The 21,165-nt window shown below is 29.9% G+C and overlaps 1 protein-coding gene across 1 annotated transcript; it reads left to right on the top strand.

The window, feature by feature from the left end:
* The first annotated feature begins 3,855 nt into the window (after positions 1-3,855).
* LOC106774979 (50S ribosomal protein L6, chloroplastic) lies at positions 3,856-6,991 on the top strand. The gene is made up of 3 exons (XM_014662036.2): positions 3,856-3,973; positions 4,934-5,242; positions 6,507-6,991. Exons 1-3 carry the CDS (start codon positions 3,939-3,941, stop codon positions 6,841-6,843), a joined length of 681 nt encoding a protein of 226 aa, XP_014517522.1. The 5' UTR covers positions 3,856-3,938; the 3' UTR covers positions 6,844-6,991.
* Positions 6,992-21,165: the final 14,174 nt, after the last annotated feature.

The following is a 21,165-nucleotide window of genomic DNA, read 5'->3' as shown; positions in this document are numbered from 1 at the left end:
AAAAATAATTAGTTATTATATTAACTAAATTAGATTAGTATTTAAAATAATTTATATTATTTTATGAATTAGAGCTTAAATTAATTTCTAACTAAGATTTTGTATACTTACTATTATTAGATTTTAAATTAGTTCTTAATTAATAATAAAAACTGTTTTAAATATTAATATATTTTTTTATAAAATAGTGCTAATTTAATAAATATAATGATTGATTATTTTTTTGGTCTTTAAATTAATAGTTATGCAATGAGTTTATTGTAGTGTAAGTAACTAAATTATGTAAAAAGAGTAGTTTTCAAAGTCGAAATTCTTTGATATATATTATGTTTATGCACACCAAAACAAGTGTAATAAAAACTTTTGACATAAGAAAAAAGAAGATCGATCGTTTAATTTTTTTTATTATTACTCAATTTTTATAATGCAACATGGGTAATCTAGGTAATATACAGATGAATAATTATACTTTGACACGCTTTTTTACTTTAACATTTAAGTGACACACAGAGTGACCAATCATATTATACAATTTAAAAAATTACTGGCATTTTACCATGTCAAATGAATGTAACTGAGAAGTAGGCGTGTCATTATATCACTATCCTATACAAATCAACATTATTTTGAACAATGAAAGTATAATATTTCATCCATGTATGAATAATCTCTTTATATTTTTTGGTCTCTATTTAACATCTTTCAGCATTATATGTATATGCTTTAAGGGATGTAAAAGATGGTATGTATGATATGATCAACCTTTTCTTTTTTTTGAATCTTGAAAGAGTCAATCACGTACCTAAAAGATATTGGAGTTGGAGGTTGGTGCATGTAACATCACAAACTAAATTATTTGGCATAACGGTTGGAAATGCTTATAAGTTTTTTAAAAAATTTAAATTATTTTATTAAGAAAATAAAATAAATTCTTCTAATATAATTTTGAAATATTAAAACGTATTAACTTTTTAACGTCATATTTTAAAAAAGTTATATTATAAAATGATTGATATATTTTTTTGTCACATGCAAAGGTACTTTCGGAATCAAAGCAGAAAAGGCAGATAACGATCTTCTGTGGTAAAGCTGGTTTCATAATATTCCTCACAAGAGCTTCTTTGCAGAAAAGGTATAACTCTTTCAAACAAAACTTAACAAAAATATTAAGGAAGGAGTATTTTGGATGACAAATATTTTCATTATTTAATATATATATAGTTATAAAATATGATTTTATTTTTATTTTTTGAAAAAATATATAAAAAGTAAAAGAAGACAGTATTAAATAAATATAAAAAATTTGGATGTCAAAATATTATTTTTCTTATAGAAATCAAATAATTAAAAAAGTGTCTAAACGTTAATCAATCGGATATCGGGCAGAAGTAAAAAATGTTAATATCTGTTCAATAATAAATGAATCTATTTTTTTAAAGTATAAATTAAGGAAAGATATTATATATATATATATATATATATATATATATATATATATATATATATATATATATATATATATATATATATATATATATATATAAGAATTAACATCACTGTTGATCAAAGCTTTAAATATTGAATTTATGAGTTTCTTTATATCACGTTTAATTTTATATTTTTATCCACTATGAATTATTTTTAAGAAAAGGTCAATAATAGATAAAATTATATAAAAAAACTATAACATTGATATTAATAAACTATAAATGTCTTCTTATAAGAAACTATAACATTATTTTCTGTCCAAAATCATAAAAAACTAATTTTGTCAATCTTTTCTTTCTATATTATTTAACGTTCTTATTTTATAATATTTGGATATTATTTTTAATCAGTTATTAAAAAACGTTTACCTTAAAAAAACAAAGATAAAAGTTGCCTTGAAATGAATAAAATAATAAAATAGGTTGTCTTTTAACAAAAATAATGCAGTTACATCAGAAACAATCTAAGTTCTTATGTTAAACCTTATTGAAGGGAGAATGTTGTGTAATAATCCTTTTGTGGTGACAGAAAAGTTTGTCTGTAAAACGATGGTCTTGCATGTGAAGAAAGGAAGGAAGTACTTGACCTAATTTGATCTGCATAAAGAAGTGTTGAAAGCAGAGAACAGTATGTGTATTGAATGAAGGACTTAGACCTATTTTAAAGCAAACACACTTTACAGCATAAAGTTGTGAAGTATCTTGCACAAGCTCGGCTATATTTACTCTTAGATCAAGAACAGTATCTGAGCTCAGCCAACTTGGAAAAATCTACTTTACCACTCAAACAACTCAAAAGTCTTTTTCTTAAACAAAAGCATAATGGATGTTACCAAAAAAAGCCATAATGGATTAGCATGTTTTATGCATATCATAAAAAGTCTTTTTAACAACTTTTTTTAGATAACTTTTTGACAACACATACTTGACATATATGATTGATCCGTTTCAAATATTTTTTTAAACATAAATTCAAACAGACCAATAAGATGATGACACGTGTCCTGTTGTAAAAAAGTTGTTAAAAAAGAGTTGTCAAAATATCATTGTCCTGGAAAAAGTCTTTTTAACAACTTTTTTTTGACAACTTTTTTTTTTACATAACTTTTCTTTTATACACTTTTCATGCATGATGAATAACTTATAAGGTTATAAGTACTTGTGACCCATATTGATCATCTTAATATAATAGTTAATATAGAAAAAGGTTGTCATTTAAAATTAAATTGGTGAAAAAAATGAAGGGTTTTCAAGTTTGGACTCATGGCTACTCCATTCAAGATTTTTTAGAAGTGTGAATAGCTCAAATGTGTACACAATGCCTATAAAACAATACTTACCATAGTTTAGATCATTTTTCGTTAATGAGTAATACTATTACATTGTTCAAATTAATATCAAGATTTACTGATTAGCGTTTAACGTTTAGAAAAAAAAATTGATAATTGATTATGTGATTATTTTAATAAAAAAGATATATAATAAAAGATAAATTTATAATTAAATGATATAAAAATTTATTAAAATAACAATGTTGAGGTTTGTTAAATAACGAGAATTCAAACGTGAGTGTAAATAATGAAATGAAAAAAATTAAACATCTTATATAAAAAAATCAATAAAATCATTATTTAAAGTTTTGAATTTAACTCATAATATTATATATCTACTATATCACCACTATATCTTTTTTAGAATTATCTAAACATAGACTCATTATTAAAAGTTTCAGAGAAAAGTAGGAACTCATTACATCAATGTGTTAGAATTTTAATTATCAATTAAAGATGTTTACACTCTTGTGTAAATCTAATTGTGATTTTTAAATTAGTTATTATAAGCATTAATAATTTTTCTATATGTATGGACAATACTATATTATTAGATAACAATGTAAACAAGATCGATAGAAGATAATGTAAAAAGTATTTAAATTCTCAAATCCACTTAAGGTTTTTTCTTAAATGTAATTATTTAATTTTTGTCTCACAAATTTAAATTATAGGATTCTCATATTTAATTATTTGTAAAGAAGGTAGAATGTTTGAATGCTGTATGGACAGTGGATAAATAATTATTTCACCATACTGACGAATGAAAAAGATTTTTTTTTTTTCATTCTAGGCTTGGTAAATGGGAGAAAATACAGAGGATAAAAATTACACAACTTAATAAAATATATTTTTGGTGAAACAATTAGAAATTGAAATAGAGTAATGTCACTGTTGTTTCATTGGAGGGCTTACTCATGCTTAAACCCATGTTGGGCTTTTGGCCCAAAACGAATAATCAAAGGCCCGATAGGAGTTACCTCATCAACATTTCTTGGACCAAAAAGGGTTATTTCAAATTACCAATCACTGTTTTATTAAAAATAAATAAAAATACGATATTTCATTGGATAAGGCTTTTTCTTATGTTCTTGGTGGAACAACCTTGGAAGGTGTAACAATGGCTTCCTCTGTTACTTCCTCTTTTCGTATAAGGTAAAGATTCTTACTCTCTCTTTCTCTTCTTTGCTTCACTTATGCTACTTCCCTTTCTCAATTCCCTCTGTATTGGAACACTTTTAGTTTTACATTGCAATCTTCAATGTCGGTTATATGGTTATCAAATATTACATTTCACGGAAGAAAAAAACACCCTTTACGGGATTTAGCTCCTTTATCGTAGTAGCAAGCACAGTTTTAAACTTTGAGAAATACGACTGTTCTGAACTCTCTCACTGTTTCAACATTTGAATGTGTTTTTCTTTCACTTCAATGGCTCTAAGTGCTTCGATCTCAATTGGGCCTAAAGAATTATGTGATGGCTCAAGAAATTGTGGGTCTTCAGTTCAATCTGGTCTTCAAAATGATTTGCTCGTGGGTAATGATAACAGTCATAATAATCTTGTGAATCTGTGCTTGGATCTTAATGAAGTGGTTGTTGCTTTGAGGATATTTGATGAAATGCTTCTTAGTGGTATTGTAAGTATGTGAAGAATAATGATTATGAATTTTCTATTTTACATTGCCAGCGACATGTAGACTTGAAGAGAAGTTTAATGAGCATGCTTAGAGAGAGTTCTTGATGAAATCATTAGTTGGGAATGTAATTGTTTGTATTCATGATTTTGCTGTTAACAGAAGTAATTTTGAGAGATTATTGTCTGTGCCCACTTCATTGATTGCGTCATGTTCAAGTTGGATGTTGTACTTTACAGTGCTTTTGTACGTTGGCTACAAGCTATGAAGTGGGAAATAACTTCTAAATTTTAGGGAAATGTCGAATTAAATTGGCCTTGTGTCTATTTACAGAACTCTTGTTTTTTGTTTTTCTCTATTTTTCCTAGTAATTTGTTCGTGTGATTGATATAATTCTTGGCTGAGGAGAAGCTCCTTTAAATCAGTGAATGTTATATAGGATTGAGAAATCTCACTGGTTGTCTTGTCGTCTTATTTCAGCAATTTGAAGACTGTTTTCGTGGGTGAGACAAATAAGCTCAGAGTGTCTAGTGTTCCTGGTGCTCAAGTTGGTTTCGTTAGAAAAACTGTAGAATGTAAGGAATCAAGAATTGGGAAGCAACGTATTACTGTGCCATCAAATGTTACGGTCAATTTGGAAGGACAGGATATACAAGTGAAAGGTCCTTTGGGTGAACTTGCATTAACTTATCCTCGAGAAGTGTTGGTTGAGAGGGAAGAGACTGGGACTTTAAGGGTTAGAAAGGCAGTTGAAACCCGAAGAGCCAATCAAATGCATGGGCTTTTCAGGTACTTCATTTTGCTGACCTCCTTTCTCAGTTAGGATTCGGGAGTATTAAATTTCCATTTTGTCTTGATACATGCTTATTACATTTGAACCGTTGTCTCATTATTTCAAGATTATTTTTGTAAGCACACTGAGATGAAAATAAAAAAAAATAAAAACTTTGCTTGCTGACATGGAAATAAGATATTTGCTGCTAATGTCCGTTGAATAATGCACCAATGTTTGTGGCATAATGATAGTAGTAAATTTATAACCTACTGTTCGTTCGTTTGTGTAGCTTTGTGAGTAGCCATGGCAATAATTTATTTGAGCTAGATGTTGGTAGTTAGTATTGTGTTAATTACTTAGAAGACAAGACTGGAAAGTAGTGATAGAATGGATGACTTGTCAATTAGGCAATGCTATTTTTAATCATGATAATTTAGTGGTTTTGGTGATGATTGTATTATTTGGGAATTTTGTGATCTTGAATACATCTTTGATAACTTTTTGTTTTTTTTCACGATACTGTTACGTGATTCTAATTAGAATGTTGTAGGGCAAGGGTAAGCATTAATGCAACAATAAGGATGTTATCTGGCCCTGTGACCTGAATTCCATGGATTCAAATCCTGGAATGAACTCTGCACTTGATATCACTGAAAAGGAATATTCTGATTACAATATTACAGGTTAATGAATTCAGAGAATATACTGAGTTCTTATTCTTTCCCTTTTACTACTCCCTTCTACAACAAGCAGTAACAAATAAAGTTCTGGATAAGGTTCCATTAAGTTCACATTGAAAACTCCCATTTTGATTCCCATGCTCTTCCCCGCAACTCCCCTCCCCTTTCTCGCCACGTCTGTAATTCAATGAAAAGCTTTTGTTATTTGCAGCTTTTCATATCTGGGGTTGAGAAACTTGATCTCACGCTCACTGCAATTATTTCTTACCATTGAGCTTGAGACATGGTAGTGTGGCAAAGGATTTTAGTTAGACTCTTACCTGGATTTGTGAATAATCTTCGAAGTATTCAAATTTGTGCAATACATTTTGCAGATACGCACTTTTGTTTGTTGTTGGGGGAAATTAACTGTTGTTATTACTTGGTTTGACATAATGCTATTATTGGTGTTAGTTCTCCAGTAGTGATCATTCCATTTAAATTATGAAAGTTTTTCTTGTATGAGTAGAATCACAGTTTTAACTGGCGTAGCTTAAATATGAATCTTAGTCGTATTTCATTTGTTCATATATTCATATTTGACACATAAATGTTATAGGACGCTTACAAACAACCTGGTTGTTGGAGTATCTCAAGGTTTTGAAAAGAAGCTTCAACTTGTTGGTGTCGGTTATCGTGCTATGGTAGAAGGAAACGACGTGGTGCTGAATCTTGGATTTTCTCATCCTGTTAAGATGGAAATCCCTAGTGGCCTCAAAGTGAAAGTGGAAGAAAACACCAGAATCACAGTTAGTGGGTTTGATAAATCTGAGGTTGGCCAGTTTGCTGCTTCTATTAGGAAATGGAGACCCCCAGAACCATACAAAGGAAAGGGTGTCAAATATGCTGATGAAATTGTAAGGAGAAAGGAAGGAAAAGCAGGGAAGAAGAAGTAATGGGTTTTTTTCAATTTTCCATTTTCATTTCTCTCCTGTTATTTTCCTTCATTTGTTAGTAATGGAAATGTTATATATACCAAGAGAAATTCATATTCTTCGAGATAAGTTTGAGTCCCTTATGCTTATGATATGATATTTAATAGCATAGCAATCATGAACTGTGATTATAGCATATAATAGCTGTTGATGGATAATCTGTCATGATATTCAGATTTTTTTTGTTATCTCGAGATAAATTTCAACAATAGCACTGAGTGTGGCTGTTCAAACTAATAAATGCCAACTATTGATGGAAAAAAATGGAGCGATGGTAGCTCAAAAAGCAACTACATTTGATGGGTTGCAATTTTTTGTGGCCTATACTTCCTTCCTGAATTATTTAGTTTTTTGGTAGGGTGTGCCTTCTTTTCTTTTTGGGTCAAAGGGGCACCTTTCTTTAAGGATATTATAGTGGTTTATCTAGTAGTCTCTTTGAAGAAAAACAGCTACTTTTTAATGCAAGATATATATGATGGATGGTCTAAACAAAGTTTTAACTTTAAATGGATTAAATTAATTTTATCCACTTCTGAAGCATATGGGTTACAGGAGGATATGTTTATACTTGAAAAGTCTAATGCTACCATTCAAAATTCATTTGAAAAAATTGTTGAAACCTACCTATTAATCCTAATCGTAGTGAGATTTGTTAAGTTTTAAATCTCTTATAAATTTAAATATTTTTAATTAAATTTTTATTGAAAGAAATTGTTTTATTCAATGTTAAAAAAAATTATATTCTTTTATTAACTTTTGATTGTTTGATTTTGTTTGAGACTATGGCCTTGTTCACTTGAGTGGATTTGGAGGAGAGTAATTGAGAGGATTTAAGAGAATTTGATGATAAATTTTATTTTTGTTGTTTATTTGAATAGATTTGGAGGTAACTGAGAGTAAATTTGAAAATAATTTTTTTTAATCTGTCACATAAATTAAATCTTATACTAATTCACACAAATTTTACTTCTAAATTTACTTTCATTTACCTCCAAATTTATTCAAATAAACAAAAAAAAAAACACCTCCAAATCCTCTCAAATTCTCTCTCTCAAATCCACTCAAGTGAATAAGGCTTATAGGTACTTTGTATAGTTAATATTACCAGTTTCCACGTAGAAAATGAAAACAACTTAATTAAATTTTAAACTTTTAAAAAATTTAGTCACTTTTAATTGAGTTTCTATCAAAAGGATTTTGTTCCATAGAGTTAAAAAAACTTATATACTTTCCATTGAAGTGACTTGACAGTCAAATTTTACAATATAGAACACCATAAGATATAAGATTGATTTAGTAATAGAAGTTAAAAAAGAGAGTGAAAGAGATTGAATTGAACTTCCATGTTAATATTTATGAGATATAAGATTAGTCTGAGCAGTTGTAAATTTAACTCCTTCCACTAAGAAAACAAACTAACAACTAGCCTTTCCCGATAGAAAAGAAAAAAGAAAAAAGCAGAACACCTCATACTTCAAAAATATATAACAATAAAGTTATGCAATCTTAATTATCTTTATAGAAAATACCACAGTTTTATTTTATAAATTAAATACTAAACAAAAATTCAAATAAACCATGTGAAAACATGAAACAATGAAATCTAATAAAGCTAGTTAGGAATTCGGAACTTCATAATTTTTAGTGTTTGCAGTATTTCGCTTGAGATAGCAAAATTAAATAGTCAGTTCAATAATGAGAAAGACTCAAATAATAAATATGTAAATAATTAATTAATCGTCAATAAATATTTTAAAAAATTGAATAAAAGTTCAATTGAAAATAATTAAATTTATAATTAACTTTTTATTTAAATTTATGACAGTCATATCACTAAAATGAATAACAAAATTTAACTGTAAAAACTCAATTAAAAAAAATACTCAATAAAATAGAATCTTTTAATAAAAATTCAACTAAAATATATAAATTTATAAAAGACTTAAAACTTAACTAACTCTAATAATATTCATTTTAAAGGATTATAAAAATAACCATTTTCTAATTCTTCATATTCATTTTCAAAATGTTTTATTAAATTTTTTTATCTCTGTATTATCTTTAACCTATTTGTTATTAAGATAGGTTCATTAACAAGTCTGGTTCCAATTTTATTAACCTTTAGATAGAGTTTAAAAGTTTACCGTATGTTATTAAGATAATATTGTTCATATGATAGTTCAGATTTTCATTTATACGTTTATAATAAGAAATAAATTTTATATTTAGGATAAGATGTGAAATATCATAAATAAATATTAAAATATTTAAAAAGTAAATAATGACTTTACTACTACGTATTAAAATATTAATATAATAAATAATGACTTTGGAGAAGTTATTTTGAGGCGATGTTGTTCTAATTATAATAATTACTATGTTTTTATGTAATATTTGTGATATATATATATATATATATATATATATATATATTATATGATGAAGATTATTTTATAAATATGAAATATAAGTTAGATAATTTGAGAAATAAGGGATGCTATTCAAATTATAATATTACTTGTTTGATCAAACGGAAAATGCATATAATTTAATTACTTTGATGGCTTGTAATACAGTAAGGACAAATAGTTTATTATAATAGTCTATTTCCTTAAAATAATAAATTAAATTTAATTGTATGGCTATTAAAAATTTATCATTTTATATATTTAATTTATTTATATTTATTGAATTTAATTATTTATTGTTAGTATTTTTAGTGCATTAGTTAATGAGTTGTTTATAATCTTATTTTTATTTATTTATTATTTTTATTTTATAGTGAAGTAATGATAACCATATTTTATTTATTTATTTTATTTTATTAATGAGATGTTTATAATATCATTTTTATTTACTTATTATTATTATTATTTCATTATAACTCATTTTTATTTATTATTATTATTATTTTTATTTTATTATTGATGCGTTTATAAAGTCATTCTTATTATTTAGTTATGGTTATTTTTTTAGTGAGGTAATCTTATTTTTATTTATTTATTTTTATTATTTATCCATAGAGATGTTCATAATTTCATTTCCATTATTTACATTTATATTTAATTTAGTCAATTAAAGGTTCATAATCTCATTTTTATTTATTATTTTGATTTTATTAATTTAGTGAGTGATATATATATATATATATATATATATATATATATATATATATATATATATATATATTACAAAATGCAATACATAATTTGATTTATTATATTTAGAAGTGTAAACCTTGAAAATTTAAATAATTTGTATTAGCTCATTTATTATGACTAATCGAGACTATTTTTTCATATGACATCGATGAATTAATAAGTTATAAATATTTTTTTGTTATATTCATATGATATGAATTGTTTAAATTAAGTTGATGATGATAATGTTATATCTATTATAATTTAGTATCAATAGCTTACTCTTACATTTTGTGAATATGGTTTTTATTTACAATGACTATAGTATGTATACAAGTTGATGTAGGTATTGATGCAAGAAGAAAGGATTTAGAAGAAGAAAAAGATTTATTTTATTTTTATCTATTGTAAATAATTTTATTAATTTTGAAGAATTTAGATGTGTATATTGTATGCTTATAAGCTTTGTAAAAAGAAATGTAAAAAAAAATAAATCCCTTTGATATGGATAAAAATACACTTATTAGTTTAAATTTTAAGAAGTTAATATAATTTTTCGTTTAAATTTTGGAGTCTTAAACTTTTCATACAAAATAAGAAAACGCTATAAGGAAGGATTAGAAGTAGTTGTTTATTTATAAAATAAATTAACTATACACAAAAAGTAGAAAGAAAAATATATGAACAAATTATAAACAATTTAAACAAATATTGGTAAATAAAACACAATTGACTAAAAAAAATGTTAGTTTTCGACATTGAAAACTTGTTATCGATATTGACATATACACTAAATGTACAAGTAATAGAGTGAATAAGTCAAGATATCATTTCCTAATATACATGGGTTGTTCACAAGAATTATGCTTAGTTACTGATTAAGGTAAATAACGTTTAAGATATTAAAAAATAATGATTGTTTTGATAAAATTCTAAATTCTAGAAAGCAAGTAAATTTTTGAACATAACTATATGGTAGAAACTTCATCAGTATTAGATTTCATGTACCAAATCCATATGAAAACACTAAATAATATACTTTTAATTCCTACTCTAAAACTCACATCACTATTTAACAAGCCCTAATTTCTTAGAAACATGTATAAACCTTAATGATAAAAATTCTAATCTCTTATATATTTTTACCACAAATTCACATTAAACATTAAGTTCATTTGTTTAGAATTACCAATTATTAGATCTTTATGTTTAAAGTTGAATGTATTAGTTATTCTATCTTAATCTAGTTACTAACATTGTGTCCAATAATCAAATTCACAAGTGTCATAAATGTGTAATCAATAAATTATCATACAGTTAAAAACTAACGTGAATAGAACACAAGTGTCATAAATAGAAATATATTGAATAGTAGAAATCACATTACATCCAACCTAAACATTTTGAACAATAGAAATGAATAATGATGAATGCTTCTAGCCTTCAGAATGAATCTCTACTTTCTCTCCTTTTAGATCAAGTCCCCTCTCTCTAAAAGTATTTATTTATTAACAATGTAAAGCTTTCTATTTACAAATTTCTCAAAATACATCTAGCTAGACTAAACCTGAAATTTTTACTTAATTTTGTACTTGAAGTAACCAACTCGATTGATACGGACTTTGCTAATATATTATTTAATCTTTAATGATTTCTAATTACAAAATTATAAATTAAATACTTATCTTTTTCAAATTATTAAATAAAATTTTAATTACCAAAATATATAATAATCAAAATAATAATAAAAGAAAAATACTTATCTTTTCTAAGTTTATATATAAAATTTTAATTGTCAAAACAGATAATAATCAAAATATCACGTAAAATACTTATCTTTTCTAAATTTATCTATAAAATTTTAATTATTTAAACAAATAATAATTAAAATACCAATAAAAGATATTATGGTTATCTTTTCTAAAATTATTTAATAAACCCTTAATTATTTAAAAACAATCATAAAAATACTAATAAAAGATAAAAGTAAAAATAAAAAATATGATAATGTCAATTATTAATTACTATTATATTTTATGTTGGTTATTTTAAACTTACTATAGTTATTTCACATTCAATACAAAAATATACATATATCGATTTATTAATATATATATATATATATATATATATATATATATATATAAATATAAAGAGATTCTTCCTTTATATCTATATCTATATATATATATATATATAAACTTTATCTTTTAATAACTGTTATTTAAAAAAAATGTTGATAGTGTTGTGACAAACTTTTAGGGTTTTATTAATAGTTTTGTTTAAATCTTATTTTATTAGTTTTCGGTCTAGTAATATTTAGTTTGATTTGATAGACATAAAATAGAGATATGTAGTTATGATTTTTTGTTTATCTAAGTACAATATTATTTTATGATAATTAAGCAGATTTTATTTTTAAGACAATTGATATTTTATTTTCAGATTTTATTTTTATTTCCGTAATATTGTAAGTATAACGGGTATTTAAAGCCCTTTAATTATCAATGAATAATAGACTCAATTTTAGGAACATATTTGAGTGTGTGTATTGTGAGATTTTCCTATCAGTGGTATTAGAACTTTATGCTTCGAGTACTGAGAGAGAAAAAGAGAGAGAGGATAGAGTCAAACACCGTGAGACAAAAAGTTAATGCTTGGTTTTTTGTTTTTTGTGAGAGAGATGAGAAAGGTAGTCAATGGGATGAGTGTGCCACAATTGTCGGAAAATACCAATTATGACAATTGGTCTTTGCAGATGAAGGTTCTTCTTGGATCCCAAGATGCATAGGACATAGTGGAGGACAAGTACAATGAACCTGCGGATGATGAGCATCAGACAATGAACCAGATTGCTGTATTGAAAAAGACATGGGTGAAAGACAAATTGACTTTGTACTTTCTGTATAATGTAGTGGATGAATGTGGATTCAATAAAATAGTTAATGCAAAGTCAGCAAAAGAAGATTGGGAAGTTCTGAAGGTGGCATACAAAGAAGATACCCACGTGAATCAGGTCCAAGTACAAGCTCTTAAAAGAGAGTTTGAACATATAAAGATGGATGAAAATGAGGGAGTTGTCGAGTTTATAGCTTGAGTGTAGAAGATGGCCAACCAACTCGGAACGAATGAAGAAGAGGTTCCTCCTAACCGGGTTGTGGAGAAGATCTTGAGAAATCTGACGAATGATTTTGAAAGTATCGTAGTCACCATTGAAGAGACAAAGGATTTGTCAACTCTCACTGTGAAGGAGTTAACTGGGTCATTAAAAGCCAATAAATTGAGGAGGAAAAAGAAAAAGAGGGAACCTGGCGATCAAGCACTACAGGTATAGTTTGACTCGAATAAATCTCAGATTATTCAGAGCCGAGGTCTTGGGGGTAGATGGCGAGAAAGTCGAGGACGAGGTTGACGTGGCCGAGGTAATTTTGAGAATGATAATGAAGAGCAAACCGGTCAGTAGAATTGTCGTGACCGAGGATAAGGAAAAGTCCGAGGAGATCTGTAACATCCCGATTTTTCGAGATGTCACGGTGTTATTTTTTTTTTCAAAACTCTATAAAACATTCATGAAAGATAATAATCTTTATTCAATTAAAAATGCGGAAGCTAAACATAACCATAAATGTTGTTTGGAAATCTCATAATATCACTTTTACATAAAAATACCAAATCGGAATACTTTCAAATAATAGAAAATAAATAATAAATCCCTGAACATAACATTCCAACTCTCGTCAGCTACTCAGATCCGATCTTATCTGCAAACCATCTACTCCCGTACAAGTACGCTCATCGTAGGTGGAAACCACAACCACAACTTTCAGGGAGAGCAAGCAGAATTATCTTATCATACAATATACAATTATATTAACCACATTAATAACCAAATCCTAAACATATATAACCACAACATTAACATCATAACATTAACATCACAATAATAAGCTCACCACATTGACATCACAACCCAATCTATTCCCTTTACACTATCACACCACCTAATCACCATAATCAATTCATTATGAGTCACACGACAGTGTCCTCCCACATCACATGACCAACAAGAACCTCTTTTCCGCATCACGGCCAAAAGAGTTATCACTATCAAACCATCATCTTCCTGCAACACACGGCCGAAGAGAATTTCTTTCCCGCGTCACACGACCGAAGAGGATTTCTTTCCCACATCACACGACCAAAAGAGTCATCACTAGCAAATCATCATCTTCCCTCATCACACGGTCGACAGAGTCATCCTTACCAAATCACCATCGTCCACACTCCTATCCTCACTCGCACGTAACGTCCTATTAAATCCATGGTTCCTCCACAAGTCATTCCTCTCTTCTTTCCTTTCCACCAACCGTACTTCAACTTTATCCCTTATTACAAAACCCTTTCTACCTTTCTTCTATTTCTTTTCTCTCCCATAATACATAAAGTTATCCCCACCAAGATCTCACAGTCAGTGAACACAAAACAAAAAACAACAATATATATATATACACACACACACAACAAACATTGATGAAAACATACATCACAAAACCCTAACCACACAAGACAATCCTAGTTACTCCCCTTACCTGGGCTCGTATATTTTTGTTTCCAAGATCACCAATAAAGCTTCACAACATCACCGATGGTCCTTCCATTTTGATGCCCCGTTCTCGGCTCTATTTTCTCCTAGAAAACGTCTTTTCTCTCCCTTATATTTCTAATTTTCGTTTTTTCCTCTTAGGGTAGCAAAATGCCAACCCCTTTTTACTCTTCTCCTTTTTATCCTCTTATATTTTATCTCTATCCTTTTATTTTTGATAAAATCTCTCAATTTATCTCTAAAACCACTAAGATTTCCTCTCTTATTTTATCTTAACTACTTTTTAAGATATCATCAACCACCAAATCTATTTAAAATCTACAATATCTAATAATGATTTTATCTAATAATGATATTTCTTTTAATCTTTAAACCCACCAAGATTATATCTCCTATTTTCATTTAACTAATTTTTAAAATAACAACAACTAAATCTTCTAAAAGATTTACATAATATTATTTTATTAAATATCCAGATTATTTAATTTGCATACTTTTCCTTTCTACACACTCCCTTAATTAATTTCTACACAAATTAAATAAAGGTAAATGACTCTTTTACCTTTAGACAAAAATATATAAAAATAAAGAAATAACATAACAATTATGTTCTAGCAAAAATATAAATTCAAGAACACTATTTTCCAAACAAAAATCTAAAGTCTCAAAACAACTTTATTTTTAAATCCCCTGTTTTCTCGGATCTTACAAGATCGGTCAGGAATTGAGTGTTTTAATTGTGACAAGTATGGCTACTATGCAAATGAGTGTAGATCAAGCAAGTGCTACAATTGTGGTAAGGTAGGCCATATTGCAAAGTATTGTAAGGTAGAGACAAAGAGGGAGAGAAATCTCGTTACTGAAGACACAAAAGAACCGTTGCTGGCAAAGAGCTCGGATATAGTAGACATGGAAAATTCGGTCTCAATAATGGATGAAGTGATCTCAGTAAAAGGTGCGACAAACATGGAAAACGAACTAAAACAAAAATATGAAGAGATTCAACGGATAGGGAGGTTTCTGGATGAAGCTAATGAAATTATGAATAAACAGAGGGTTGAGCTTGAGGAGCTGAAGAAGACAACTTTTGAAAAGGAAGAGAAAGCATCTAACGTTCTTGAACCAGATAAAAATAAGGAAGAAGAAGATGAAGAAAAGATGAAGGCTGATGAGATTTCTACCAACTTGATATGGTATCTAGATACTGGGGCAAGCAATCATATGTGTGGAAATGAGAACTCTTTTTATAAACTCACCAAGGTGGAAGCCAAATTTATGTCTTTCAGAGATGACTCCAAGGTGGCCGTGAAAGGGCATGGAACAATCCGACATATGCAAAAGAATGGATGAGTTGGAGAAATTAGGGATGTTTACTATGTTTTAGAGTTGAAGAGCAATATTTTAATCATGGGTCAGATAATTCAAAAAGGTAATTCAATTTTTATGAACAATTAGGTACTGTATTTAAAGGATAAGCATGCTCGTCTATCAACCTAAGTAAAAGCAAAGAAGAACATATTGTATGAATTGTAGTTGAAAATCTTGGAGAGAAGATGTTTGAAACATGATATGACTAGCAAGAGCTTGGATAACTCCAACTCAAATCTGATTGAAAGAAGCATACCCAGTGTGAGATGATGCACATGGAAAGCAAGGAAGGGAGAATTTAAGTTTATGGGGGAGCTTGTTGGGATAAACTTAAATTTTAGGGTTTTATTAATAATTTTGTTTAAATCTTATTTTATTAGTTTTGGGTCTAGTAATATTTAGTTTGATTTGATAGAGATAAAATAGGGATAGGTAGTTATGATTTTCTGTTTATCTAGGTACAATATTATTTTATGATAGATTAAGCAGATTTTATTTTTAAGACAATTGATATTTTATTTTCGTACTTTTATTTTTATTTCCGTAATATTGTAAGTATCATAGTTATCTAAAGCCCTTTAATTATCAATGAATAACAGACTCAATTTTAGGAAAATATTTAAGTGTGTGTATCATGAGATTTTCCTATCAGATACCACTGTTAGGTCTATCAAGGAGGAGGATCACTGGGGAGACACAAACACCAATGAGATATGAGCTTGATAAAGGTTCAAAAACAATTATTTTCATACTTAATTTTGATATCAAATGCACCCTTTTGAATTAGAAACTTGCTTGTTTTTCTTTAGTTTTGTGAATAAAAGAGTTGAGGACATGTTTTATGATTTTATCGTTAAATTCCCTTGATTTTGTAGGTTTTTGGAATGATTTGAAAGAATGGTTGAATTATCAAATGGTTGAAGTGCAGAAAAGTCAAACAAAATGAAGAAAAGTCTACTAGTCAACCAGAAAAGTCAACCAGTTGACCAGAATGCTGAAAAGTTGACCAGAGGCAGTTGACCAGCGCCTAGCGGTGAAATTGAGCGTCGGGCGGTGACGCGGCTTGAGGGAAACTGTCGGGCGGTGAAATTAGGCGTCGGGCAGTTGTAAGATGGGCATGAACCTGTTTTATGTTATTTTTTTATGATCTGTTTGGGCTTGGGCTTTTTTTATGTCATTTTTATGCCCTATTTAAAGGCCAGAACGTCTTAGGGTTTGTATCTTTTGATGGCTTAGGCACAAAAACACACTTTTCACCCATTTGGGACTAGATTTGAAGATGGTGACAACTCTCCTTTTCTCCTTTTTAGGGTTTCTATCTCTTTCATTCCATTCTTCACCTAGTTTTTCCATGACGATGGGGAACTAATCTTATTTGTTGCTGGGGAAAGATGTAACCTCTAAACTCTCTTATATTGAAATTCTTATTTAATTATATGTTTGTCGTATGCTTTGATTATCAATTGTTTTTGCTTCTGTTCTGTAATGCATTATTAATTGCTAGGGGAGACTAGGGATAGCAAGCCAGTAATTAGTAATAGGCTTTTTTCGCCGAGGGATCGGGTTAAGGGTAGGCCAAGAAAGTTTGCATGACAATATGATAATAAAGTGAATTTAATAAGAAAAGTAGATAAGAGAGAGTGGTTGGGTGAAATCTGAATCCTAGCAACAAATCCATCTCATATTATCAACATCATCCATCCACTTTTGTGTTTAATCTCAATTGATCAAATTGCATTCATGTTTATTTTTCTGCACTTTATAAAAATCCCAAAATATTATTTTTATAGTCTTGATTGGTTAAGCAAAAACACAACAGTTTAGTGCCGCGAGTCTCTTGCGAAAACGATACTTGGACTTACCATTTATTATTACTTGAAACGATTTGGTACGCTTGCGAATTTGTTAACAGAGCCCAACCATATAAGAGATTGACACCACTCTTTACCCAAAACCTTAAGGCAATGGGTTAATGGGTCTTTCATATTTATAGTGCTCTACTTTCTCATTTCTATTCAATGTGGGAGTTAAACACACAATTGGATTCCCAATAATCTCCCCCTCAAGGGTGAGTCCCTTCCACATTGGTGCATTCCCCTTCCAGCGGAAACATTTCTAACCAACCACAACCACGAGTAGCCCTTTCCTACCGCCTTTCACCTTAACAGAACTCGCTTACCTGAATACCCTTTTCCAGGAAGACTTTTGGTATAGGGATCATTATACTCGTCTGAGCCGATCACCAAGACAAACCATCGGCTCTAATACCATTTGTAGGGAGGTTCAACACACACATAGATCTTCACACTTGTAAGATATTGTTCGCTTTGGGCTAAGCCCTCAAAGATTTGCTTTTGGTACCACTCCAAAAGGCCTCTTACCAATGGAGGTATCTTATGTGTATATAAACCCATGTCTATCTCGTATTTTATCCGATGTGGGACTTTGTTTGTACCCAATATCCTCCCCTCAAACAAAGGACTATGGTTCTCCACCTCCACCTCCCCTACAACGAAAGTCTTTTCTTATCCTCGAGTACAACATGGTCAATACTGAGCATCTCTTGCTATCCACCTCTCATGATTCATATGGTTATTTGTCATTTGCCACCTGCCAAGGCTTCACCTGATCATGGAGAGACGTATTCGTCTGAGCCCGGTTACCAGACCTGAACCATGGGCTTTGATACCATTTGTAGGGACGTTCAACACACACATAGATCTCCACACTAGTAAGATATTGTCCGCTTTGGGCTAAGCCCTCACAGATTTGCTTTTGGTACCACTCCAAAAGGCCTCTTACTAATGGAGGTATCTTATGTCTATATAAAATCATGTCCATCTCGTATTTTATCCGATGTGGGAATTTGTTTATACCCAACAGATCGGGGGCCATTAGACTTCAAATAAATTGTTTTTTATGATGAATAGTTGATAATAAGTAGAAAATGTTCAAATAATTCTTGCATAACACAAATTGGTAAACAAATGTTTAAAACAAGAACAAAGTTGTGTTAGATGTATAAATCATGAATTGTTGAATGAAATAGGCTTAAATAATTCAAGATTTTGTAGTTTTGGTAGTATTAATCGATTACATAAGTAATCTAATCTATTAAAAGAAACTAGAACTCATAGAAAACAAAAACATGGCAAAACTGTATGTTATAATCGATTACATAAGTACCATAATCGATTAAAACAGAAACAAATGCATAATTGATTAAGAAATTAATCTAATGGATTAAACAACAACATAATATAATTTTTTATATAAATCAGATTGAAGACCTAACCCATTAACATTTTTCATTGGCAACATACTGACATGTTCTCTGCATTTGAGTACAGGCATATTCAAGAAGAGATCTTGGAAATTTCAAGCTATATTGGTGAAGAAGAAAACAATAAATCCATCAAGACTTAAAGGAGCTTACTTGTTCTGATTTATCGACACTATTTAAGTGTAATTCTTTTAGGTTCTTATACATTGTGTTTGATTTGATACATGTGCTGGGTAGGCCAAGTTAGAGAGAGTGAGTGTAATCCTTTCTTGTATTGTTTGTATTGGATTTGAGTGTGGTGAGGATATCAATTGAGTGTATCATTGTATTCTTGAACTCAATCTTGATTAGTGAATTACCCCCAACTGAGGTTGTTGAGGGAAGAATGAATGTAGGCTTCTTGTGAGAGCTGAACCAGTATAAGTCTTCGTGTGTTTTAGTCTTTCTTTTACATTTCTTTACTTAATTGATTCAAACACCTTTGACTAGTGATTTCAAGATTGTGTGCCTTTTATAGGGTTAGGGTGTCACATAAGCAAAAACTCGCGCCCAGCGCCATATAGGTGGCGCCTAGCGTGAATTGTTGATCGAAAACAGTGAGTTTTCACGCCCAGCTCCATGTTGGTGACGCCCAGCGTGAAATACTCACTGGAAACAGTGAAATATGGCGCCCAACGTGATATGGGTGGCACCCGGCGCCAGTTTTCCAAGTGAACTTCTTCCCAACCTCTTCGTTCTGGTTCTCCCTTGGTTCACCACTCTTTATAACTTGAATGCCTTTCCAAAGTACTCAAAGTTCCTACAAAATTTGAGGAAATTAGACATGAAAACTAATATGTGTAACCTAAGCTAAGTTTATTCACAAAGTTAGATTAGAGAGAGGATTAAGCGTGTTTGAAGCTTCAGGAGAGTTGATTTGGTAAGAAAATTGTACTATAGATAATGGTAAGAATCACCGTTATCAGCCAGTAATTAGTAATAGGTTCTTTTCACCGAGGGATCGAGTTAAGGGTAGGCTAAGAAAGTTGCATGACAATTAATTAATCAAGCTAATAATTCAAGAGGAGTAAATAAGAGAGAGCGGATAAGATGAAATTGTAAACCCCCAACAACTCCATTCATCCATTGTTTTCTTCTTGTCAATTGAATCAATCTCTTTTGCATGTTCATATTTTATTCGCACACCCAATTAATTAATTTTTATTTTCAAGTCTTACGATTTTAATTCACGCGAACGATAAGGCCTTTCGAGTCACTTGGGAAAACGATACTTGGACTTACCATTTATTATTACTTGATACGATTTGCTAGTTTGCCAATCCGTTGACATGACCCATCTTCTTGCTCAACCTAAAAGGGGCAAAATCACCATTGATGAAGCTTGAAAACCCAAGGAGGAGTGGGAGAACTTCCCAACACCCCAAACAACCTCTCCCAATCTCTCTAGGTGAAGAATGAAGTGTAGGAGGAGAAGAATGCCCCAAAACTCGCGAGACCCATGTTTAAATAACCCATTTTGACACATCAGCGGAAAGTCGTGCCCAGCGCCCCCCCAAGGGCACCCGAGCGCCAAATCTGCAGAGAAACAGGAGCAAAGGGCGCCCAACGCCCTTCTGGGGCGCTCGGGCGTGAAATCTGCAGAAAAAGGGGGCTCAACGCCCCCCAGGGGCGCCCGAGCGCTATAAATTTGGCTGCAGCACACAGAAGGGCACCCAGGGGGCGCCCGGGCATGACAGTTTTGACAACATTCTAAAATTCAAGCTCTTGTGCGCTTCCAAAGGCGTCCAACATGGATATTTGCTTCAAATTGATCTTTTATTGTCCCAAAACATGTTCCCTTGAGTTCTTGCTTGTTTTCCTCCACTAGAATTGCTTCCTATTCATTTATT

Source organism: Vigna radiata, chromosome 1, assembly GCF_000741045.1.
Source record: "Vigna radiata var. radiata cultivar VC1973A chromosome 1, Vradiata_ver6, whole genome shotgun sequence".
Classification (NCBI taxonomy): Eukaryota; Viridiplantae; Streptophyta; class Magnoliopsida; order Fabales; family Fabaceae; genus Vigna; species Vigna radiata.
Note: the sequence above shows the minus strand (reverse complement) of the source record. Positions and strands in the feature narration are given on the sequence as shown.